Source organism: Oreochromis aureus, linkage group 11 (genome assembly GCF_013358895.1).
Source record: "Oreochromis aureus strain Israel breed Guangdong linkage group 11, ZZ_aureus, whole genome shotgun sequence".
NCBI classification, from domain to species: domain Eukaryota; kingdom Metazoa; phylum Chordata; class Actinopteri; order Cichliformes; family Cichlidae; genus Oreochromis; species Oreochromis aureus.
Genome location: NC_052952.1, coordinates 14,101,467 through 14,127,743, shown reverse-complemented (window position 1 = coordinate 14,127,743; position 26,277 = coordinate 14,101,467). Strand labels below are relative to the sequence as shown.

At 41.5% G+C, this 26,277-nt stretch overlaps 1 protein-coding gene across 10 annotated transcripts in view; it reads right to left on the bottom strand.

Moving 5' to 3' along the window:
- The window catches only part of snap91a (synaptosome associated protein 91a), a 57,503-nt gene that overhangs the window by 14,889 nt on the left and 16,337 nt on the right, over window positions 1–26,277 (bottom strand). For all 10 annotated transcript variants that reach the window (XM_039620101.1, XM_031740250.2, XM_031740251.2 and 7 more), the window contains exons 2-8: window positions 11,773–11,915; window positions 9,300–9,375; window positions 7,758–7,860; window positions 7,090–7,183; window positions 6,564–6,675; window positions 6,237–6,343; window positions 6,102–6,143 (exon numbers count right to left, since the gene is read on the bottom strand). In XM_039620101.1, the coding sequence (XP_039476035.1) occupies window positions 6,102–6,143; window positions 6,237–6,343; window positions 6,564–6,675; window positions 7,090–7,183; window positions 7,758–7,860; window positions 9,300–9,375; window positions 11,773–11,915 (677 nt within the window). The remainder of the gene's footprint in view (window positions 1–6,101; window positions 6,144–6,236; window positions 6,344–6,563; window positions 6,676–7,089; window positions 7,184–7,757; window positions 7,861–9,299; window positions 9,376–11,772; window positions 11,916–26,277) is intronic.

The window sequence follows — 26,277 nt, the reverse complement described above, 5'->3', positions numbered from 1 at the left end:
GCTATCCAAAATATATTTTTTATAATGTATAAAAAAATATTCTGGCACAAATACACAGCTCTGCTTTGTGCTGGTTGTCTATTGGGACTTTACATCCATTTTCTTTTCTTTTTTTAACCCTCACAACATTGTAAAATGATCTTTGGTGTTTGATATACAGTACTTTAATTGACCTTCTGTGGTCACCAAGTTGATGCAAATTGCTTTCACAGTGGACACAGATTTAGGCATGCTTTCTTCCACAATAGTTCTCCAGGTTTCTTGAAGTGTATTCAAAGCTCTTCTTTGGATGTTGGCTGCCTTTTGTAAGTAAGTAAACTTTACTAAAACTTCATTTATAGAGCACCTTTCTAGATAAAAGATCACAAAGTGCTTCACACAAGGATAACAAAGTATAAAACAAAACAGACAACAGTTAACAAAACGCAATTCTAAAACAATGTGTTTTAGTTGTTTTTTAAAAGAAGCTACTGAGTCCAGAGATCTTAAGCTCAGTGGGAGAGAGTTCCACAGTCTGGGAGCAAACGTGGCAAAAGCTCTGTCTCCCTTAGTTCTCAGCCTTGTATGATGAATGTCAAGTAGACCCTGATTACATGACCTAAGAGACCTGCTAGGGACATAGGGCTGTAGAAGTTCAATGATGTAGGCAGGAGCTTGTCCATGAAGAGCTCTATAAGTCAGTACCAGTATCTTGAAGTGGACTCTGAATTCAATGGGGAGCTGGGAGTTGGAGGTAGTTGTCAGCCATCCAAACTTTAATGGAATCTAAGCACCCACTCATTGTTCTGTGCTCTTTCAAGATGATCTGACGCTGCTTCAGTAATGCTGAGGTCCTAAATCTGAGGAGACCAATCCATGATTGATAGTGTTTTATTATGTGTTTTTCAGGTACTGCATTGGCAGTGTGTTTGGGATCACTGTCACACTGGAAAGTGAAGCTGTTGACAATCAGACGCTTTCCCATTGGTATTACATAGTGCATTAAAGTCTGAGGGTACCAAAATATCATAATATATAAAGTTCTTGGCTAATAGCTCTTTGGGAGTCAGCTTGTTGGTGTAAAAATGGGAATGCTTATGCTGGTAAAACCATGTTGCTTTTATACAACTAAAGAAATCAGAACAAACTGTGTTTTAGTAAAAGCTGCTAGTAACAAAATGCCTAAATATATCATTGAAAACCGTTTCTTTCTGGGGACACACACTATTCAATACCTTAAATTGGATTTTTTTTATATACTTGAATGATTCTCAGATCAGTATTAGGTGCCTTAACAAAAAACAAAACATAACAAAAACAAACAAACAAAAATCCTGTACATAGACTGAACTGAAAATGAGTAAAAAAGCAGCCAATGTCCAAAGAAAAATCACTGGGTCCTTGGAAGCAAACAGATAAAGAAATAAGGAGTGGCTAAAAAAAACTTTCATAGCATTACACATACTAAAATGGACAATAAACAATAATTGTTACACAAGCGCTGGGACACCACATTCAGAATAGAGCAGATACAGAAGCAGAAGCTTTATCTTCATGCTAATAACAGCCACGATGCAAAGCTGCATGCTCAATCAAGCTAAACTCAACATAATCACCTAATAATGTGCAGTAAGAAGGATAGTATGATATTTAGAAAAATTCTTAAGAATCTCAGCAAAAGTTTTTTGTTCTTCTTATAACACTTTCTTTAATTCTCTGCACAGTTTTCTGGGTCTGTTTATTTATAGCTCCCTTTTAAAACTGAAGACTTACAAGGCAGATAATTTTGTCTTGACACTGAGAGGAATAGATAGATCATTATCACCCTGGGACTTTAAAGTGTCTGTCCTCACCACCCAGTACAAACTGTTCTCTGTGCAGAGGACATTTTTAACTGTTTAACTCCATTACTGCAAAGCTTAGACAAATGCAATAATGGCTCTCGTTTTAGGAAGCCAATACGAAAAGCTTCTGAATCACACTGCCATCACTGGAAGGATAATTTCTACATCTACTTGCTGCTCTAACAAAAAAAAACAACACAAAGTGTGCATGAGTGATGACATAACAACACAGCTCTAAAGTTAGTCAATGCTAAAATTATTCTGTCTTGTTTGTGCTGATGTAAATCCTCCTAGAAGGGATGAGAATAGAAATCTGTATTTGAGACTGAAATAAAGGTTTCAAGGCTCTGGAAGACTGATAGTTTTTTCTCCTGCACTCATCAACTGCATTTTATCACCATATTCTGAGATGAATTTACTGTCTGTAGGTTAGTCTGTAATGATCAGTGATGCTGTTATGGCAATTTATTGCTGATAGCTTTTCACAGTGGCTGGTAAAGGAAACTGTGGCAATTTGGACAGCTGATCTAGTACTATTTAATATTTATAGATTATTTTATCAAACTAACACAAAGATATTTGTTTAGTTTTCTTTTCTCCCCCTCAGAAACAGTCATAAGTTGTTATGAGTTAGTCGCAGTGTCTGGACTCTTAACTCTGTATCAGATTTTCCTCATATTACAATATGGCCACCATCTGAATGGCATTGTCAGAAAAGTCAAGAAATCCAACCCAAAGGAACCAAAGAATAAAGAATTTCTCTATAGGCAGAACACCAGCATGCCACGTTGGGGCCAGATGTTGCTAGAACACCATGTTTATGTGCTTCCCACACTTCATTCATAAGTTATTGTGTAAAATTTACCACTAGATGCCACTAAACTGCAGATTGCAGTCAACTGAATTCTGTTTTCTTACCCCTCCCAATTTAAGTGCATAAAACTTCCTACAGTGGCCGCTGTAGGTAAAACAACTCTGGCCGTCAATCATCTGTAGCAAGTGTAGGCTGTCACTCGGCTGTTTACCTCAGCTGGCAATATGCGTCTCTGTCTCTACATTTATTTGCTCTGGAGGAAGCCATAAAACTTTGTGAAAGGGGTCTCATGTGAGTCGATGAGACAGAGAAGCTCACTTCTGACTGATGGCAGCAGTACTGGGGTGAGTTGTTGATGATATCTTGAACTTTTCTGTTGGTGAACACTGCTGTTAGCCACTGTTAGCTGCCATTAGCCGGTGTTAGTGATAGGAGTCAATGGTCGTGTCCAAATTCATGGGGTGCATCCCACTGAGGACCCGGCCTTCGCGGTCTACATGGGCCGGGTCCTCAGAAGGTCAGGTAGGCCAGGAGTAAACGGCTGTGAAATTGGACGGTCTAGCCTTCAGATTTGCGTCACCGCTGTCTCAGTGGAGTTTAATAAACTCGGCCGTCTGCTCCTTGCTATCCAAAATTTAACCAGACACTGGTGTAAATTCTCGACCATCTCACACTTCTGTTTAATCAGTTTTCTGTTTGACGTTTATTCAGCTGTGTGAAAACCACCGGGGGATTAATAAAGTTTTATTTGATCTAATCTAATCTAATAACTTTAATCTCAGCCAAACCGATTGACTCACGAACAAATAAAACACTGATAAAAGCCAAACAATAACATTTTTGAGTTATCTAAGTGACTTATATATTACGTTTAACCTGAGTAGCGAAAGACCGCGGTGATCTGAAAATGATGTGCTGGGAATTTGCCGTTCTCGGCGGCTCTAGTGACCGTCGAGCTCCCGGCTAGCTATCGAGCTGGTGGATAACAGACGTCGCCAAAAACATCGGAGCACTTTTGCAAATATGTGATATCTTGATAAACCGAGCAGATATTTGAAGTTTACACACCCATATTCTCGCCTGAAAATATGTTAAAAGTTTATTTTGTGACCCAGAAAGATTAATAAGAGTAATATTAAAACTTAGTAGCAGCCGCCATTGCATTGAAACTGGAGTTGGCTGGGCCGCACTATGAATTCTGGGATATGGTGGGCCACAAAGGATACACCCGACCCATCCTTCAAATTCGGGGAAAAGGAGGACGCATTTGTCAGCTGCATTCGGAAGGAGTCTACGAATTTGGACAGCCTTCGGCGCGTCGCTGTGACATAATCGGTCTACAAATGCGGCCTCAAGAATTTGGACACGACCATTGAGTCAGTAAGCGCTATTGTTTTTGCTGCTGTTAGTTTCTCTTAGCTGCTGCCAGCTGCTGTTAGCCGACACCAGTGAAATTGTATTTCGAGTGGACCTAATATTGTTGGACAAAAAAAAAAATCTCATATGATGTGCAAATACAATCAAACTGTTCATTAGAGGGAAAGTGTGATTTTTAAGACACTCGAGCCTAATATTAGTTGGCACAATGTTAAGTTATAACCAACTGTTGTTGTTGTTTAGCCAGCTCTTGTCAGCTGTCCAGAGACAGGAGGGTTACAACTCTAATCTGCCGACAATCAGTAATTGCAACAATATCAGGAAAAAAATATGTCTATGCACATTTCCGTGTGTTCCAAGGTTTGAGGTCAGGATGAAGAGAATCACATTTTATCCAGATGCCGGTCATGTCATCTCTTTGATTTACACGAACACCAACGAGTTCTCTTATTCTACAATATATGTGGCCACATAAATAAAACATGACTTGGCGGAACAAGGATGTCCATCTCGGCCACTGTATTTAGGATGGCTGGACACCATGGCAGCTTGCACAAACTGACGCATACTACTATGTATTTTACCTGACTTAATTATAAGTTTGTGAGTTTGTTGGAAGATGTAATTACACACAAATCAATGTATATTTATGAGTACAATAATGCTTTTTTTCTATTAAATAAAATAAAAGAAACAACTGACTACATTTTTAATTGAGGGACAATAGAAGAACGTAACATAGTGTACAGATTAATGAGAAAAACCTGAGGAAAATACAACATTGAAACATTTAATGACGATGTTTTTCAATGTTTCAGGTGTAGATAAATATGAAGCTGGTGCTAGGAAGCTCTTCTTTAGCTTAGCCTAAATACTGGTCTATCTATTAAATATTTCACCAGAAAAACACAACCTGCTCTTTTTTGTCTTTATTAAAAATAGTAAAACTAATTTAATTCCATCTTTCTAGGAATGAGAAGAAGCACATAAGAAACGCCTCATTTTCAGCACACAGACATGACACTGGTTTTGAAATTCTCAGCTAACTCTATGTAAACAGACAGTACCTGAAATGCAGAAACAGGAGGTTAAAGCTAACACGATAACTTCTTTTAACTCTTATGAGAACTGATATATTTCACAGCCATCCAACCTGTATCTCCAGATAAAGGTGTTCTGTTTCAGTTCAAATGTTTTTTGCAACTTGCTCAGCAATGACCTGACAAGCTTACAATTAATCAGACAGCACTGCAGCACACTTTTCATGCAAGGCATCCATACTGCCATGTCTGAAAGGAACAACCTTAGCCACAGAGTTTCCACAGCAGAACAGAGCTTAAAAAAATGCAACTGATTCAGGAAACAGCTGGAAAATTAGGTTTCTCATCCTGGGGATTGCTTATTATAAATAAATCAGGAATCAGATTAGGAAAAAATTAATCATGTGACTCTATAGCTGTCATGGAAACTGCAGCACAGTCTGAGGATAACAATCTGCTCTGTTTTATACAGTTGTTGAACGAAGACTAGCTGTGCTAAAATCAGCCACCTGATCAGCAGCATTGCTCAGCATGTCCTAGCTTACATCCAGCTGGCTCTTCTAGTCACATCATCCCACTTTGTCAGAGCGCCTGGTGTATGTCTGCTGGGCCTGCACTCACTGTGCAGTGTGCTTCAATTCAGTGCACTCAATGAGAGTTTAAATGGTTACTTTCCCTAAGCTGTTTGCTCCCAAAGCTAGCTCTGTGCACTGCTCACTACTCACACTCTCAGCCCGAATGATCAATCTGCATCTCTGAAAGTGAAAACAGAAGGGGAGCCACGGGGACCGTCAATCAACAAATGAACACAGCTTATTGGTTGTGTGGCGGTTGTGTGGTTCCTGTTTGTCAATTTCTGATTGTTGTAAAGTGGGAGCAGTTGTGGTGGACACAGCAGGAAAAACAAATAGTTGCTTTAGACATTCACATTACATGCAATATAGTTAGAAAGACCACGCCACTGTTGGTTAGTCTGTTAGCTTGTAGTCTAAAACAATATCATATATCTCCCAAAATGGACAAAAAACTCAAATTTGACAGTCTTACCTTAGTGAGCTCAGGTATGTCATTTTTGTCTATTCCCACTTCCTTTAAAAGAAAGAAGCAAAATGTAAGACAACAACTGCCAGAATGTGCTTCAGCTACCAGCCAATCAGTGACACCTGGTGCTCAGAAGGTTACCTCAGCAATTTTGAAGAATTCGGAAACCCGAGTCATTCTTGTCAGGAACCGCTTGTAGATCTCAAGCCCATCTTTACACTGGCTTCTCTTCATTTGAAAAAATTTTTCTAGAAAGAAAAGAAGTTGAAATGTGACACCCTATCCCCCTAAATTTCACCCAAAGCTTTTCTTATCACTCTGCGGTATACATATCCAAAAGTTTCCACAGAGTTGCCACCCATTTTTTCTTTCAGGAGTAGTGTTAGAAACGAAATCCATCAGCTCACCCATCAAGAAACTGATGTAAATATCGACGCATACCGGTAAAGTTCAGGGGTGACTCTTTACCTAACAGGTTGATGATGCCGTCGTTATAGCAGGCATATAACTTGATCAGATCTTTGAAGAGTAGGAGAAAGCAGGCATTTATCACTCCATTGTTGAGATCCTTTGGATGCACCTGAGGGGACAAATATATCTGAAGTCAAAATCTTCGTAAAAAGTTTCCTATGATCAACGTCTTCATTTAACATAGTCAAATTAATATGTATACTTGATAAAAGTTTGATATCCTTCTTCAAAATGGTCTGGCAAGTTACCCGGCACACAATCCGGTTTACTCGTTTCGTACGAGTGGATGTGCCTCCATGTTCAGTTTTGTAGTGGACATGTTGTCGTCTGGTAGGTCTTTACCCTTCTAATGTTAGATGTAAAGCTAAACTATGACTCCAAACAATGTGGCCTCATATCATATATCACTTCTTCACAGATGCTGCTACAGTACACAGTTTCGTTAAAGCCGTTCAGTATCTCTAGGGCAATGTCAGGATGCCTTGCAGTGTGACATTGTCGCCTATTAGCGAGTGTCACTCACATCAAATTCCAGCAGCGCGTCGATCTGGCTCTGCAGAGTAGGCATTCCTTTCAGCAGCTTCTCTACTGACATGGTCCTCATCACACCCTCAGCTCTGAGACAGAGTGGGACAGAAAGAAATGGAAATTGTGAGGTTTAAGCAGCAGCTCTGTAAAACAGAGCTTGGGGAGATAGCTACTATGAACAACCCCCACTCCCTTGATAATTGGGGAAGACATGGTCTACTAACCACTGAAATGAATCCAGTCTCTGAACCTGTCACACACAAGTATCCGCCACTGTGTCTCATCTCTATTTTGTCTTTATTCTGAAGTCTATTTCTCAGTGCCAGTTTATCTAGCTAGAGGGACCTTGTGACTGCCAGCTAAATAGAGCTGTCCCATCCATAATCATGAGTGTTACCCCCCTCTGTATTCATCTCTACATGCCAGTAAAGTAATGCACTTGGTTCAGTGCCAGGCTGGAGGTGATGGAGCCAATCCTGCTCATAAACATGAGCTTTGTGGCTTTGGGATATGTGCTATTCTGACTGATATGGACAGCAACTTGCATAAGGTGTATATTTCTGATCTTGGGTAAGAAAAGCATGTTAAAAGATGAAAAATCAATAATAGAGCTGAATTAATCATGCAGCAAGGCCATATGAGAAAGAGAAATAGATACTGCACCCTTTCTTGACACGGCCAAAGTCAAAAGACATCTGTCTGTAGGCGAAGGCCTTCTCGTTGAGATAGCGGCTGTAGCGTCTGATAAATGTGGACATGTCGAGGCCTGAGGACAAAACACACATAAAGTATCCACATGCACAGCTCCCAGTGCAAGAAAGACATTAGCAAAGTGTTGAAAGGTTGTATATATCAAAAATGACACCAAAGTCAGACTAGCTTTTTCCACACACTTCCAGTTATGCTAGAATTAGGTAAATAATGCCTGTCGCTTCAATCTTCATTCAACCTACATGTCTGTATGCAAATTATAAAAGTGAAGCTAAGAGATGTTAGCTTGGGCTAGCGTAATGGCTGTAAAAAGCAAGGAAAAGTTAGCATGACTGTAAATTTAAAGAGAAGACCAACTAGCAATTACAACATTATTTAACATGTTATATGTATTTCAAAACGAAGGATAACTGATCTCTTAAGGGGCTTATGATTCAAAAACTACTCATAATAGGCCGGAGGTATCTTGTTAAAACTAATGGCAGGTGGTAGGCCTCACATAGGCTTCTATAGAAAATACTTAAATAAAAGCTTCTGACTGTGGCTTGGTTAGCCAAGTCATAGATTTAATGTTTAACAAAGATGATCCAGGGAAAGTCAAGTCTGCCCTTGGTCTATAAATAATGCTTATTTCAATAGAGTTAAGAGTTTTACTTTTTCATTTCCTCTTCATGTGATTTGCAATTGAATATTTGTATTTTTTTATGGTTTTATAGAAATTGGATGCAAGTAAGTTTTTATATCTTATGTGATTATATTTCATCTGTAATAAGAAACAAAATGATATAAAATGTGTAAAAAAGACCAGTTTTAGTTTTACAAAGCTTGTGCCGTTAGTTATGCTAAGCTAAACTTAGCACTTAGCATTAGCTTTATATATCCCTAACCCTATCTAAAGCTAAACTTTGTACTTGTACTACAAAGAATTTTGCGCTAGTGTCAGCAGCTGATGAGCTTTACTTTGTGCAGGACTAAAAGTCTGAAAGCTAGTCTCATTTTGATTACAAGCAAAGACAGCTAACCAAAAGAGTAGTACAGAGCTTCTGACTTAACCTTCCTAAATCACCTTTAAAGGGATAAATTTAATGGGGATTTTGTCAGTGTAGAATCACAATAACAGTGCTTACCTCGGTAAACCCAGATTACCATAATCCTACTGCTAAACTAATTTAGATTTTAAATAGTCTTAAAAATGGCTTTCCACATTATGTAGTTCAACTAGCAGGCAAAATGCTCATAAGAACAGCTTTTGGACCTACAATTCATCACAAAAAGACAGAAATAACTTCACTGGAACAAAATTGACTGAAAGGAACAGGCTTTACTGGAAGTGTTGCTGCTGCTTGCTTTTGTATCTTCAAATATCCTAAACTGAGCTAATAGAGATGCAGAAATGGATTGAATCAATTAGTGGTGGGATCCAGGATTACTTAAAGTTAGGGAACATGGGCAGGTGTGTCAGAAATTGGACAGAGGGAAGGGAACACCACCCACCATGGGAGCCAGTTCTGTCCAGGAAGTTGCTGAGGTTGAACAAGGTGTTTCTAGATGCCAGGAACTGGAGGAATCTCTGCAGGAAAAGATGCACACATAAGGTTAGCGAATCATCCTAAGAGATTTCAGTAATGAACACATGGCATATTCGCTGTTTATTCTATAGCTGATTATCATTTTTAAACAGATGGTTGAATCTCTAAGGAGCTGTTCAGTACAGATACAGTAAGGCCCTCTGAACCCATTGTGGAGAATAGACATAAAAGGTGTGACTCTATAGTTTTCTGATTTTCTTGAATAGAAAATCAAGCATTGAAGGAGCAGTGCTGCAGCTTTATGAGTGGGAGGGTGTGAATATCAAGGAGAGCGCTGGGAAATAAAGTTTACTGTAATAAAGAGAAATCTGCTCAGAAAGGCTTTCTAAGGCTTTCTAAAATGCTGTAAATGTGCAAAAAAGCAATATTATACCCAACAAATAATCTAGTCCCCAAGTAAACAAAGATTTTTGTTTTGGTTTGGGTTTTGGGGGGCTTTTCTGTGCCTGAAACTATAATTTAAAGAAGATTATTATTTTCATCCAAAGCATTCAAAGTAAGCTGTATCTGCTCTTGGATCTCCCTCTTTTTTATGTGCTCCCATGGAAAGTCAAAGGAGGCATCAATGACTGCAGATAAGGCATCAATCAAGTCAAATAAACCATGAAAGGAGAAGCTGGGTGGAAGTGGGTTGTAAAGCAGCTTGCAGATGGCCAGCAATTGTGGCCTGAAAGAGCTTATTGTATGTGTTGAGGCTCAAACAAAATGAAAATAACTGAAAATGTGAAGTTAACCAAGTCTAGAAAAAAAGATATTTGGATTTCACCTTTATTTTGTGTTTTATGTTTTTTTTAACCTGGTTATTCAGAACAACTAGTTTCCGTAAGGCAAAATTTACTATTAAATCATACAGAATTCTTGTGCCCACATTCACGTCCACATCAGGCAGATTAGAGTAAAAACATGGGGAAAAAATTCCCCTCATGATATTATGTACACACTGAGATCGGTTATTAAAAGATGTGTGTGCAGGGCCACAGCATCCCATTGTGGCCCATGGTAAAGCAATTACACTTGTCCTTTCTTCTGACACCTGCTGTGGGGACTGCAAGGGTCAATGCTGTTATCTTCCTGTTGCTAAATCTCATCTGCTTCTTGTCAGCTCCTGCCGGGAAATGCACTCCCCCACCTCATAATAATAAATAGGAAAAGTTAGGGCAGAGAAAGTAATGGCTTATTCCCCAATTAGCCAGTGTGTTTGCTTTTCTGAAGAATATTTGTGTATCAGTATTTCTCTCTCTGCTTTGTGTCATCTGCTGTTTACTTCTACGAGTTCCCTATTCAGAGCCTTCGGCTCTCTTCATGTGTCAGGACAACATTTGGGTCAGGGGGTCAGGGCCAGGCCAGTCCCTTGGCTAAAGCACAACTGCCATTGAATGAATGGGATTATGTTTTGCTGTTTCTCTTTCTTTATGGTCGGGAGTAGGAACATCCACGGCCATAGGTGAAGAAATGCTAGTGCTCTCACTGTAGTTAAATTTCCAACAAACAAATAAAAATCAAGCACGAAACAAAATACAGCAATGATTTTTGGCATCAGACATACACAAACTCATGGTGATGTAAATAAATGTATTAAGTCCAAGAGCCGGTAGAAGTCTAACACCTATCAACATCTACCCCCTCATATAAATACAAAGAAAAGCACAAACTAAACTTTATGCAGGCTGTCGATATTCACAGAGATATGTACACATGACAATAATAATGGACAATAGTGATATCTGGATGACTCGACAGCACAAAAAAGCCAAACATTACATTTACCAAGCCAATTCATCCTCATATTCACAGAGCTTTTTGTCTGTCTGAACATATACGGTGACAAACAGATTTTCATTGCCTCTGTGCAGTTTCTTTCACAATGTTACTCCCTTGACTGTAACTTTCATCTTTGTTAAACCTGTAAAATCCCGTTTTCTCTTTCAGTTCCCCTTAAAGAGATTTGAACTTCCATTTATTTTGGCCACTTGAGGCCTATAGACACCTTATAGAGCTGTCAGAAAGTACTGCACGCACTGTGCATCTTTTTCTCTGGAGTGGATCAATGTGTAGATTCACACCTAAAGTTTAAAACTATTCACACACAAAAAAAATGAAAATATCAGTTCACTAGGCTGGCAGAAATAAGAAAACTACTGATTCGTCTTTTCTGATTACATTTTCACAAGGAACAACATAACTGTTGCAGATTTTACCTGTTGTTATGTCTTTATATTGCTGAATGAACTGAGATCAAAACCAAACCTTGTATACATAAACAAGGCTATTCCTGAACAACTACAGGTCTCAGTTGTCTCTGCTGGGGGCTAAACCCACATTAATGGCCACAAAAAGACTCAAAGTGGAAACTAAGTTTGTGTGTATTGTGATCTCACCTCATTGCCATGCACCATAAGGTGGTGTGTGGTGATCAGGGCTTTGAAAACCACCACCCAGCTGGCATTGCCGGCCCTCTCTATCAGCGTGTCGGCCATCTGGGGGACGTTCACGTTGGTTTCTTGGGTGGCCTGGATCAGGTCTGAGAAGCACAAGGGAAAGATGGAACAAGAGGTCAGCTCATGGATACTAGCAAGGGACATAAGCAGGACAGGCACAGACTGTGCTGAAAGCCTTTTCATTTTAGGAGGTAATGGCAACTCAAACTGCTACACTGATGGTGAAAGAAGGGAGATGGGCGAGAAGTGATGAATAGGAGTGCACTTGAATAAATGCAATGACACTGCATCTGGCTGCTGCTACATTTCACAGTCACACTCTCACAGTTGTCACTTAAACTGACTGAACGATTTCACATGCAAAGCACTCCCTCAAATGGAAAAACACCTTCAAATGGAAAGAGATTTTATACAACCTTTTTTCAAATGGTCTTGTTCTTAGAATCATATTAAGATGCTGCCACTTTTATAAACTAAACTGCCTTGGCCACACAACACATTGCCATCACTGAATACCATCTTTTAGGGCTATAATTAGATATTGATCTCTGTGAACTCTTATTTTGCCAATCGAGTGTCCATTTTTAGTCTGCAGCAGGCTTATCTGTGCAAGCAAGAAGAACTCATCTGTGTGAGCAGAGCTGCGTTGGGAAGCTGCTGATTTCCATCATATTGAAATGTACTTAGATGAGCTCTTCACATTATGCCACTAGAGCCTGGTGTGAGTCACACTGGCTGCTGCTTTGTTTCGTTTCTGCAACTAGTCATTAACACCATCAGGCAGAGCGCGGAGAGGAAGGCAGTGGAATATTCCACAGCAGAAAGACACAGAGAAAAAATGAAGCAAGAACTGCAATTCCAATCAGACGTGTGGACCTCTGGAGGGCAGTCAGTGCACCACCAGAAGGGAAAAAAGTTTTTAAAGTTGTTAAGGAGCTGAGTGATATTAAATCGTAAATTACCGATATCAATAATCCATGTTAATAATTAAATACATTTCATGATGAGGAACAAAAAAGCATCACTTTCCTGTAGAAGATATGACAATATGTTTTCAGCCTGTCATAAAATAGGCAGTCTTTAAAGTGGGTACCTTTAATTATTAGGTACTTAAATGTGATATGCAATTTAATACAAAATACTATCAAGCAAGTTCATTTTTCATATTCCACAGCCCGGCGGACCTTCCAGCTGATGCTTTACTTTCTCAATAAAATTGATGTCTTGGTACTTCCTCGTTTAGCTCGCTCTAGCGCAGAGGAGCAAGAATTAAAAGAGCAAGTTGATTTTGAAAGCAACGTTTCAAAGAGCTCAACAAAAACGAGCAAACAAACAAGCTGTTGCTGTACACTTTGACACACATTGGTACTGTTAGCTAAAGGAAGAATTACTGAATTTTACAGGAAAAAATATCATTAATATGTCCCAGCTTCATGGAACAAAGATATAAGAAAGTGAGGACAGGGCAGAGAGGTGAAATTATTTGCATGCTCAGCAAGAGCCATTTCATAAACTGGAAGTTTAAGGCTCACGTGTAAATTATATAGTAAACCAGAAGCACTCCAACACAGTAGTTCACTCTCTTAATTTACTTTTAAGGGAAAAGCATTATATTCTGTTTATATTCATTGTGTTTTCTTTGTTCTTTTTAATCATACTAGAAGTTTGTAGTGCAGTAAAAATCTGATCAAGGTAGCAGGACAGGTTTTCACTTACACACGAAAAACTAGATATAAAAAATGTGATATAATATTATACTACGGTGTATTTCGAACAAACTAGGCAGCTTACTGTCTTTCTCTTGATGATACTTTCTTTAAAGACAGAACACATTTTGGGTTCAACTTAAATGAAACCAGATGTGGTATCCTTGGTCTCTGCTAGGTGAGGACCTGTGTAGCAGTAGAGACATTATAAGAGAGATACTCTGAACTGACGTTTATGGGAGGATTCTGCAACAGAAGCATGGTAATGGTAGAAGAAACACTTTCACTAGGAAGAAAAAGCCTTTAAGACTTTATTTTTGGACAAAGTCTGGAAACTTTTACATGTTTTCTCTTTATCAGACTTGACTGGATATTCCATAAAGGCAGTCTTTATGTCTACCTAATAGAAAATTAATTGAAAGAATGTTTCAAAAAGGCTCCCAATAAGTACACACATGCTTCCAATATGGCTCCTGAATAACAGGTCCTGCTTCTAGAAAGACTGTAGTAGGTATCATCTATTTGAATTTAAGCTGCTGATGTTCTTGAGTCATTTACCAGATTCCACCTTTCTACTAGCCTCTGGCCACACCCACAACCTGGCCACACCCACAACCTGGCCACAAAGAAAACACAATGGAAATTATTATGCTAACAAGCCACATACTTTGATATTCTCATCAAGATTTGGTGGGGAGCAAAGAATACTGGAAATGCTTGCTAACACATTAAGCTAACAGGCTAACACATGCTACTTTTGTAAGTTATATAGTTATACAGTTCTGGGATAGGGGGCTTCTTTCCCTAATTGTACTCCACAGTGGTCACAAAATTCTTATTTTTTAATTAATTAAAGCAACTTTAAAGCTAATTTTAATTTCTTAAACACATTTTCAATCAAATAACGTTAGCTAACTCCTACATTTTCCACTTGAATATAAAATGTTTGTTGCTCAAAAATAAAGCTGATAAAGAAGACAAAGCACTAAAAGCTTCGAATATCTACCCAAAAATAAGACCAGTGTTTAGCTGTGTTTCCTCCCTCCTGTTTATCAGCATCTTAGAGATAACGGAAAAGCCTCTGTGCAGGAAATCTATTCACTGGCAGACAGGAGAGGCATACCTTCAGCGACACCGTGAGGAACGAGATAACTACATGTGTGCTCAAAGTGATGGACAGAAAGGCAGAGAAAAGATGACCGCTGTCATTTTAATAGCCTTGATACAGCAGAGCAGGCCAGACACCAAATATTTCCGTTGAGTCTTGTCGATTCATTAACAGTGTCATATCCATGTCTGCACACTTAATGGCAGCACACTGGGGGGAAAGCTGAGAGGCGTCTATTCAATTTTCCTCTTTGGCTTATTATTGACTAAATGCCACTGCATCTCACACCTGGTACATCGTATAGTAGGAGCAATCTGCAACCAGTATTGGGAACTTGTAAGTTTTACTTTAAAAATAAGACTGAATGTTCAAAAAGCTGTATAGAAGATTGTTTTGATAACTTTTGTATTGCTAGCTTTTCCATATTTATTGTTTTTTTTAATCCACAGAAAACTGAAGTGGACACCAACATCTAGAGTAAATGTAAATGCTCAATGGAGTGCCCAATTGTTGTCATTCAAAAATTGCAGCCTCTGGGGATGAAAGACAACTCCAAAGGGCCCCAAACTGCATTTCCTTGAATGGTCACATGGTTGATTTATAGAGAATAGTCTGAAAAAGAGAAAATATCCAATGAACAGCAGTTCTCTGGGTGAAAATGTCTTATTGCTCCTAGAGGTCACACCAGAATGATCAGACTTCTTCAAGACAAAAGTAACTCAACCAATCCCTCGTTAATACCAAGGTATGTAGAAGAGCATCTCTGAATGGACAAAATGTTGTGCCTTGAAGCAGATGAGCTACAGCAGCAGAAGACCAAACTGAGTGCCACACCTGCCACCTAAGAGCATGAATCTGAGGCTGCAGTTTTCACTGCAAATGGACAATGGAAGAAGGAAAAATGTTGCCTTGTATGATGACTCTCAATTTCTTCTCAATTTCTGCTGTGGCATTTGAATGGTAGGGGCAGAGTTTGGCATAAAGAATATAAAAGCATGGATCAATCTGGCTTGTATCGAGGGTTCAGGCTCCTGGTGGTGGTATAATAATGTGGGGGACATTGTTTTGGCCCCCTAATACCACCTGAGCATCATTTAAACAGCCTCCGCAGTCGCCTCAATGCAACAAAGCACCTTTGGGAAGTGATCGTACACAGATTACCATCATAGATGAGCTGCCAACAAATCTGCAGCAACTATGTGATGCTTTCAGGGTGTGGACCAATATCTCAAAGGAATGTTTCCCGCACCTTGCTGAATGTGTGTCAGAAAGCGTTAAGGCATTTTGGAAGGCAGCACGAGGTCCAGCTTGGTACTAGCATACTCTTGGTGTTTGAGGGATTTAGTTCTTTAAGGAATGTACCACTGTTACGGTCGCTGACCTCTGGTGGCTCTCCCTCGGGGAGAGAGAGAGTTTTTTTTTCCTCTTCTTGTGTTGCAGGTGTGCCTCATGAGCCACAGCTGAGGGGTGTTTCAGCTCGTCAGCCACGGCATATAGTCTGCCATCCTAAACTGCCACACCCCTGCCATTTTCCCCCATTTTGCCAGAGCTGTGAGCCATAGTGTTTTGGGCAGCAGGCCTTAGTGTGTGTGCGTGTGAGAGAACTTAAAACTCTGAACTTTGTTTTTCTTTCTTTTATTGTGAGCAGAGGTGTACCCTGTGTTAATTAGTTCATCGTTGTGGAAGCAGGTAGGGGTTCTCTGCCATTTTTGTTTCAACTGTTTTCTCCTGTTTTGGTTAGACAGGAGCTCAGCCATTGTATTTTGTTTGGGTTAGAAAGTTCTTGGTTTGTTTTTTAGCTAAAAGGGGGTGTTTTGTTTGTTGTTTTGGCCTTGGAGACCCTGAAGAAAAGAGCTTCCCTGTGTTTATTTTTTACTGTAGTAGTTTTGGGCAATAAATCATGTTTAATGACATCTGTTTTCCAGTAGTTCATATTTTCTTTTCACTTTGTGTTACCCCCACCCCAGCCAACACTTCGTTCTTAAGTGGGCGTAACATAAGTGGGGGGCTCGTCCGGGATTTATTTTGGATATGGCACAGTTTAGCCTGGGTGATTTTATAGCTAAGCCTGCATTAGATCAGCTCGATGCATGTAGGAAGGAGGATTTATGTGCTGTTGCTGCACATTATGAAATCCCTGTGGCTAAGTCCATGAAGAAGAGCGAGTTAAAGTCTCTTGTTGTCAGTGGGTTGGTTGGGAAGGGTGTGTTCCCTTCAGACGTGGACTCGGGGGATGCCGCGTCAGTCCTCGACACCGCTGATCAGCCCGAGGTTTGTGCTGAGGAGGGGGCGGGGACACCTACGGTGGTCAAACCAGGTGGGGGAAAGCCACCAGCCTCTCTTCCACGGTTTGAGCCCTTCTCTGTCGAATCCAGTAATTCCAGTGTTAGTGCACGCTTAAAGGCAATGCTTTGGCTCGCCTTGAACTTGAAGCCAAAGAAAGGGAACGTAAGGATGAGCTTGAGTTCAAGCTAAAGTGTCGGCAGCTAGAAGCTGAGACATCTATTAGGTTACGTCAGCTGGAGTTGCAAGCTAACAAATTGTCTCCTGAGCCTTCTGCTCCACCTTCAGTGAAGGATGAAGATAACCTTAGTACTCCTTCAGATAATTCTCCCTTGCTCCTGCACCTCCGACATTTGATGTAGGCAAAAACATTGCCCTGGTTCCACCATTCAGGGAGACTGAGGTGGAGGCCTATTTTAATGCGTTTGAGCGCATTGCTGTGGCTTTACATTGGCCCAAGGAGGTTTGGTCCCTTTTGCTTCAGTGCAAATTAAGTGGTAAAGCACAGGAAGTATGCGCAGCTCTCACTATTGAGGACAGTCTTGTGTACGACAACATCAAAAGTGCTATACTCAGAGCCTATGAGTTGGTGCCTGAAGCTTACAGGCAGCGTTTCAGGACCCTGAGGAAATCCACTGCTCAAACATTCCTTGAGTTTGCAAGGAAAAAGGGATACTATTTGATAGGTGGTGTCAAGCAAGCAAAGTTTCAGAGTTTAACGCACTGCGTGAACTGGTATTGCTGGAGGAATTCAAAAACTGTGTTCCTGAGCGTACAGTGCTGTACCTAAATGAACAAAAAGTTGCCACTTTGCAAGAGGCAGCTGTCCTGGCAGAAGAATTTGCTTTGACGCACAAAAGCGTATTTGTGGGAAAGTCTGAATCACCCTACCATGAACAGATGAAAAAGGACACAAAGCCGCACCCTCAACAACCTAGGGGTTCCTCGGGTTCCAAGTCTGATAGACAATGTTTTACTGTCACAAAGTGGGGCATATAGTTTCTGAGTGTTTGGCCCTTAAACATAAACAGGTGCCCCAGCAATCAAAACAAGTGAAAGGGGTTGGCCTGGTCAAGTCACTAAACTGCCCCTCTCATGTGACCACGAGTGAACCTGATAAGTGTTTTAAACCCTTCATTTTTGATGGTTTTGTCTCCTTGACAGGGTTTCCTGGGGATCAGAAGCCCGTGAGAATACTGAGGGACACGGGTGGCTCACAATCATTTCTATTGGCCGACGTTCTGCCAGTCAGTGATGAGTCATCTTGTAACGCGAGTACAATAGTGCAAGGTATTGGGATGGCCTACATACCCGCACCATTACATTGTGTTCATGTGCAGTCGAAGTTAGCCTCTGGTTTTTTCAAGGTTGCGGTGAGAAACTCGTTTCCTGTTCAGGGTGTTGAGTTTATAATGGGAAATGATATTGCTGGGGACAAGGTACTCCCTGTTCCTGAAGTGGTGGATAAACCCAGCCGTGTCCCAGAAGAGGATGAGCTGTTGAAATCCCACCCTGATGTGTTTTCTGTCAGTGTTCTTACCAGGTCACAAGCTCGTAAGCTGGAGGAAGTGACCCTGAGTGAGACTGTTCTTGGATCTGTTCTAACTGGGGACAGAGAGCCGGCTGTTAGCCCTTCTAAACCAGCACTCGATGAACAGGGTCTGACTACTCTATCTGAGGTTCTTCCTTTGCCAGTCTCACGTGAGTGTTTGAGCCATGCTCAGGAAAAGGATGAGTCACTTGCTAAGTGTTTTAAGGAGGTAAGCGAGTTAACAAACAATAAAAAAGGCACACAGGTTTTATCTTGAGGATGGGTTACTACTAAGGAAATGGGTCTCAAGACCTGCATTACAGCAGGAAGGAGGTGATGAGGGTTGGGGTGGTACGCCAAATAGTCATTCCTAGGGATTACCGAGTGGCATATTGCAGCTTGCATGAACACCCATGGTCAGGTCATTTAGGAATCACTAAAACCTATGACCGCGTTCTTCAGCACTTTTTCTGGCCAGGTCTGAAGAAAGACGTTGCCAAGTTTTGCAAAACATGCCAGGTTTGCCAAATTGTGGGTAAACCTAACCAGACAGTGCCACCTGCTCCTCTCAAACCCATCCCGGTAGTTGGGGAGCCTTTTTGAGCGTGTTTTAGTGGACTGTGTGGGTCCTCTACCCAGAACAAAAGCGGGTAATCAGTTCCTCTTGACAATCATGTGTGCCACAACCCGTTTTCCTGAAGCCATACCACTTGAAAAATCACCGCTCCCACTGTAATTAAGGCTCTACTTAAATTCTTTTCAACATTTGGTCTGCCTAGAGTTGTCCAAACTGACCAAGGCAGCAATTTTCAGTCAAAACTGTTCAAGCAGACTTTACAATCACTTGGTATCAAACACATCCCTTCCAGCCCTTACCATCCCCAGTCACAAGGTGCACTAGAAAGATGGCACCAGACCATAAAGTTGATGATGCGAAAATATTGTCTGGTGACTGACAAGAACTGGGATGAGGGACTGCCATTTCTACTGTTTGCAGCTCGTGAAGCAAAACAGGAGTCCCTTGGTTTCAGCCCTGCTGAACTAGTTTTTTGGGCATAGTGTGAGAGGGCCACTAAAAGCTCTAAAAGAACAGTTTTATCTGATGTGCAGCTGCAATCAAATGTGCTTGAGTTTGTCACGCAGTGTCGGGAACGTTTGTACCATGCCTGTGAAATAGCTAAAAAGTCTCTGTCAGCAGCCCAAGGGAAGATGAAGCGGCGGTATGACAGGAAGGCAGTGCAGCGTTCTTTTTAAACCTGGTGATCAGGTACTCATGTTGGTGCCCACATCTGGTCCATCTCTGTCAGCCCAATTTGCGGGACCATATGTGGTAGAGAGCAAAGTCAATGACACAGACTACATTGTTCGCACTCCGGATAGAAGGCGCAAAACACGGCTCTGCCATATAAATATGCTGAAACTGTTTCACTCTAGGGAAGACGATCACGAGGGCTCCATCTCACTCATTTCTGTGCCCATAAACCATGATGATGGTTTGGTGAAGGGTAGTGAAGGTCAGCAGAGTGGTAGGCTCGCAAACTCAGAGGTTCTTGGTGCCTTAGACACGTATTTCTCCTATCTTCCTCATGACGAGAAAGATGACGTGAAAAATCTGATCCAAGCGCACCCTAGTCTGTTTGGGGATGTACCATCTAGAACCCCAGTGTTAAAGCACGACATTGACGTGGGTGATGCGTGCCCTATTAAGCAACACGCATACCGGTGCCCCCACTCAAGAGGGAATTAATGAAAAAGAGGTACAGTACCTGCTTGAAAATGGTTTGGCGATACCTAGCCATAGCTCTTGGAGCTCTCCATGTCTGCTGACACCAAAGTCAGATGGTTCTCCTCGTTTTGCACTGATTTTAGGAGGGTAAATGCAGTCACAGTCCCTGACTCATACCCCTTGCCTCGCATGGAAGACTGCATAGACAGTATTGGAGCCGCCACCTACATAACAAAGCTAGATCTGTTAAAAGGGTACTGGCAGGTTCCTCTAACTAGCAGAGCCTCTGATATTTCAGCATTTGTTACTCCAGACCATTTCTTGCAGTACACAGTGATGGCGTTTGGCATGCGGAATGCACCAGCCACTTTCCAACGACTTATGAACTTTGTGTTAGCGGACATTAACCATTGTAATGTGTATTTGGATGACATTGTGGTATATTCTTCTTGCTGGACTGATCATGTGAGTACTCTGAGGGATGTTTTGCTCGTTTAACCCAGGCTTCCCTAACTCTGAACCTGGCAAAGTGTGAATTTGCCAAGGCGGTAGTGACATACCGGGAAAACAAGTAGGACACGGCCAGGTGCGTCCCCGTGAATGCAAAAGTGGAGGCCGTGCTGAGCTACCCGGTGCCCACCACAAGACGGGAGCTCAGGCGCTTCTTGGGTCTAGTGGGCTACTACAGATGTTTCTGCCGAACTTTTCGACAGTAGTGGCTCCCCTGACTCATCTGTGCAGTCCAAAGGAACCCTTCGTATGGACTGCTGAGTGTCAACATGCATTTGACTGTGCCAAGTCTCTCCTTTGCAGTGCCCTGTACTGGCTGCTCCGGACTTCAGCAAGGCCTTCAAGCTGGAAGTGGATGCAAGCGCTACTGGCGCTGGGGCAGTACTACTACAGGATGGAGTTGATGGCATCAGTCACCCGGTTTCCTACTTCTCAGCTAAGTTCAAGCCTCATCAACTCAACTATTCCACCATCGAGAAAGAAACCCTGGCCATGTTGCTTGCTCTGCAGCATTTCGACGTGTACGTGGGGTCAACCACCGCTCCTGTTATGGTTTATACTGACCATAACCCTCTGGTATTCCTAAAACACATGTACAATCACAACCAAAGACTGATGAGATGGGCGTTGCTTGCTCAGGAGTACAACATAGACATCCGACACCAGAGAGGTATCGACAACGTGGTGGCTGATGCACTGTCCAGGACCCAGTGTTAACCTCAATAACGGACTTGGTGACAGTTGTTAAAAGTGTCTGCTTCACTGTATGTGATATTTTATGTGGGGGGGTGTTACGGTCGCTGACCTCTGGTGGCTCTCCCTCGGGGAGAGAGAGAGTTTTTTTTCCTCTTCTTGTGTTGCAGGTGTGCCTCATGAGCCACAGCTGAGGGTGTTTCAGCTCGTCAGCCACGGCATATAGTCTGCCATCCTAAACTGCCACACCCTGCCATTTTCCCCATTTTGCCAGAGCTGTGAGCCATAGTGTTTTGGGCAGCAGGCCTTAGTGTGTGTGCGTGTGAGAGAACTTAAAACTCTGAACTTTGTTTTTCTTTCTTTTATTGTGAGCAGAGGTGTACCCTGTGTTAATTAGTTCATCGTTGTGGAAGCAGGTAGGGGTTCTCTGCCATTTTTGTTTCAACTGTTTTCTCCTGTTTTGGTTAGACAGGGAGCTCAGCCATTGTATTTTGTTTGGGTTAGAAAGTTCTTGGTTTGTTTTTTAGCTAAAAGGGGGTGTTTTGTTTGTTGTTTTGGCCTTGGAGACCCTGAAGAAAAGAGCTTCCCTGTGTTTATTTTTACTGTAGTAGTTTTGGGCAATAAATCATGTTTAATGACATCTGTTTTCCAGTAGTTCATATTTTCTTTTTCACTTTGTGTTACCCCCCACCCCAGCCAACACTTCGTTCTTAAGTGGGGCGTAACAACCACTGACAGGTTAGAAAGAAAAAATAGTACGGCAAATGCCAACAACAACAAAAAACAATTTAGCGACATTAAACAGAACCAAACTGTAGAGGGTTTTGGGTATAGACAAGAATCTTCTGGATTTAGACTTTGTCTTTGTTCATGGAGACTCTGGCTTTACTCAGCATCCTTGACATGATGTTTGGAGACATCGTGTAAGTCTGCTTTGAGCAAAAGTCAAATTTTTCATTGACATTCCAGCGAGAACCACGAGTGGTGTAGTCAAATGTATCTCTGCACTTTCTCTCAATAAAATTCTTTTTTCTGGACTGCTGCTAATTTTTCTCATTCCATGAATAAATCAAAACCTGTATTCATTGGCATGAGCAGCTGGGAGAGAAAATGAATGAATAATGATGTAAAAATTGCGTTCAAGGGCGTTTTGTCTTTCACAGTCGTGTTACAAGTCTGCTGGCTTTTTTGCTTCCTCTGTCATGCTTTCATCATGCAGTAATGATGGCTGCGCATGTCCTCTCAAATAGTAAGGCAGTGCACATGCCCACAGCACATGCACGCACACACAAACATGTAAAGTGTGTGAAGGATAATCCCTACAGGGCTGATGAGTCAGCAGCCTGCATCATCCTACGCTTTTCATCTCTCTCTGTCTGTCTGTCTGTCTCTCTCTCTGTATTTCCTCCTGTGAGGGTCAGTGCTGCTGTAAGACAGTGATGCAGAAAACAAAGCTACTACATCTACTATCTCCACAAAGATTTCGCTTAAATCTATTCTAATCAGAGTGGAAGATTCTAGCTGCAGGTTGTGAACATTAAATAAAGAATCTGGTCAGATCTGCTTCTGTGAAACTATGCAGGATAAAGTCGAAGGAAATATTTCAAAAAGGAATCCCAGTCGTACAGCAGGATAGGAACGTGGGTAGAGTCTCAGTTCAGATTGAGATTCTTAGCAACAATTCAGCAGGAACTCCTGACTCATCGTCTCCCCTCCTCTTCCCTTTTAATTATTTATACGTACGAGTATGAGTAGGAACGAGTGACACGGGGGACCCAGTGTAGCTGAGCGCTAGCACACACAGATAGAATCACCCTGACTAACAATTATTTGCATGTTTGGATCCACGTTCCGTGTACTGTGTGCAGAAATATGCAGCAGATGGAATCATAAATATTTTTATGGCATGGCTGCCTGTCTGCACCCTCTCTGCATGGGAAACAACAGCACAGTCCTAGCTTCTAGTCCAGATTCTGGTTCAAATTTTTTGTCATAGTTCACCTGTTGCAACAGTGAAATTTTACTTTTATGTGTAAAAATGAATTCCCAGGTTTGCTGTTAATTATTAGTAGTCAGGCCAACAAATTCCAAAAATCTCCACATAATCCAGGTTATGTTAAAATCAGTTAGGCTCACATCTCTATTGATCTAGAGTCCGTCGGCAGCGTGCTATACTCCACTGCATCCGACGCTTTCCGTTGTGCTTGGTGATGTAAGGCTTGGATGCAGCTGCTCGGCCATGGAAAATCATTCCATGAAGCTCTCTATGCATAATTTAACATAATTACTTTAGTGATTAATAAAATATTCTGATTCTGATGCGCTGTTCTTGAGCTAATCTGAAGGCCACATGAAGTTTAAAGGTCTAAAGCGATTGACTCTGCTGAAAGTTGGTGACCTTCAGCATCCATTGACCCTGGTCTGTGATTTCATGTGCCCTACAACTTCGTGGCTGAGCTACTGTCGCTCCTATTCCATTCCAGTTTTTTATAATACTACTAACAGCTGACCGTGAAATATTTAGTAGTAAGGAAATTTAACCACTGGACTTGTTGCACTATCACAGTGCAAATCCTATCACAGTATTCACCCTGTGCTCCTGAGAGTGACACATTCTTTTGAAAATGTTAGCAGAAGCAGTCTGCATGCCTAGGTGCTTGATATACACCTGTGGCCATGGAAGTGAAACACTTGAATTCAATGATTATGGTGGGTTAGTGAATACATTTGGCAATATAGTGTAGCAATCACACACAGTTGTGTGGAGGATTCTCGTGTGATGGCCTGCAGTAGCATGGACACACTCAGGCAATTGAAATGCTTATAGTACAGTTGGGAGGCTTCATTCTGTGGTGTTTTGAGAATTACAACCCCAATTTTGATTTTATTGATTGTTCCTGAAAAATAAATGTAAAAAAATCCATTATAGCTAAAAACAGGAGGGTCAGTCTTGTACTGTGGCCACAGTATACCTTATCAGCATACAGCTTGTGTCCTTTATTTAAAGCCTAGGGAAAAGTTTAGCCGTTACGCAAGGTTATTTGTGACATGAAGATTATAATAGCCTCTACACTATTCTGCACATTTATTATTTTATTTAGTTAGCAAATGTGCTTGCACAAACAAACACAGATTTTTTCCTGCTCTAATTTACGACCACAGCACCTGAACCGTCTTTGTGCAATGTACCGAACAAAGACAGGAGATGCATGATCATGTTGTTCCAAAACAGGAGGAGAGAAAACAAGAGATCCGCACCTGTTTGAATGAGAGGAGCTCATTCAAACTGGAGCTCGAACTCACGCGCGCATACAGTCCCCATACATGCAGCAAAAATGATAGCAGACTTCTGTTGCAAAGGTGTTCCCTGAACAGGTGGTGCTGCTGGATCATATTGACTGGGATCTTCTCACACTTGGAACTTAACATGTGCTCTGTTGCCCTGAATGTTCAGATAACTGTCACAGAATGCTTTATCAGGATGTTCGCAGCATCTGCCACACCCAATAACTCTCAACTGGCAGTACTCGGATTTCAACTAGCTCTTCCTTTAACGCATCAATAACTGTAAGCGATATCGAAACCACTGCGTGCGAGTACAACTGAAGGCACACCACCAAGCATGAGTGCACCACAAGATGCATAGAGAGGCCTCCTGGATCAACAACATCCTCGACATTTTTCTGCTCTTTTTCATAGATTAATTTTTACCAATGTGCGAGAGACACTTGGGACATGCCAAGGTGGTTTCCTAGGCAACAGGCTCTGGTGTTTGCAGTGACATCAAGGATGCGGTGAAATTTCTTTGAAATCATCTTCACAGTAGCAAAATGATAGGGGTTATCTAGCCAAAGCCAGATGCATGTGAGTCATACCAGCCTGAACGTGGCTGAGAGCAGAAGCGGCTCTGAATCCACATAAATACTCAGCTTTACCCTTCATGTAACTAGTGGTTATTTTATCTTGTCATATCCATATACAGTAGCTCCACATTTGAACAGATGATACATAAACATGAATATTGGTTTATTCAGTAAGCAGTGTGAGTGTGTGCATGTGTGTGTACGCGTCTTTGAGTGTGCAGAGCGTGATACAAGCCATGCTGCATGAGTGATGCCTTGTTGAGCTACACATGAATGGACCACGAGAGCGCAGTGGTTATTTATAGCTCCTTTCACCCTTCAGCAACATGTAAGGGGAGGGGGGGGGTTGGACCCACAATGCACTGCGCTCCATAGTAGCATGGCACCAATGTGGTGTGGCAGCCAAACAAAGAGGGAGCCATTGGGATTCAGACACTGTGGAGGCTGGAAATGAGATCTGAGGAACAAGCAGGCATCCCATACAATGCTGCAGTTACTGCTGGTGGACACAGATAGCAGCACAGCGCTGCCTTCGTATGGACGCTTTGGCTTTTAGTGACACTTCACCCCGCTGCTGGTGGAGTTTGTAGTTTTGTTTTTTCAGGATTCCACATTCATTTGTTTCTGTTTATTAGTGTTTTTTAATATTTGGAAAAACAAACTTGGATCTGGCATTAATGTCCTGATCTTATCTGCTATGTCCTGTATAGTGGCTTGTCGGACTCAGCTTGTGTAGAAATATCTACATTTGTGTTGACCCTTACAAAAAAAAGCACAAAAGCCCCACTATATTCTTATGTTATAACACGATTTGGAATAAAAGAGAAAAATTTTAAGGAAATGTGATCAAGCACACGTAGAGTGGGAGACAGGCACTTGGCTTGGCGGCCATTAGTAGGTGATAGTATTAGCATGGTTAACTAACATGGTGTGTTAGTGTTATTACCTGAACATTACCTTTTTTAGCTTGACTGGCACTCACTAAAGGTGGGTGCTCAGTAAAGGCGGGCAGATCAATGCTTTTT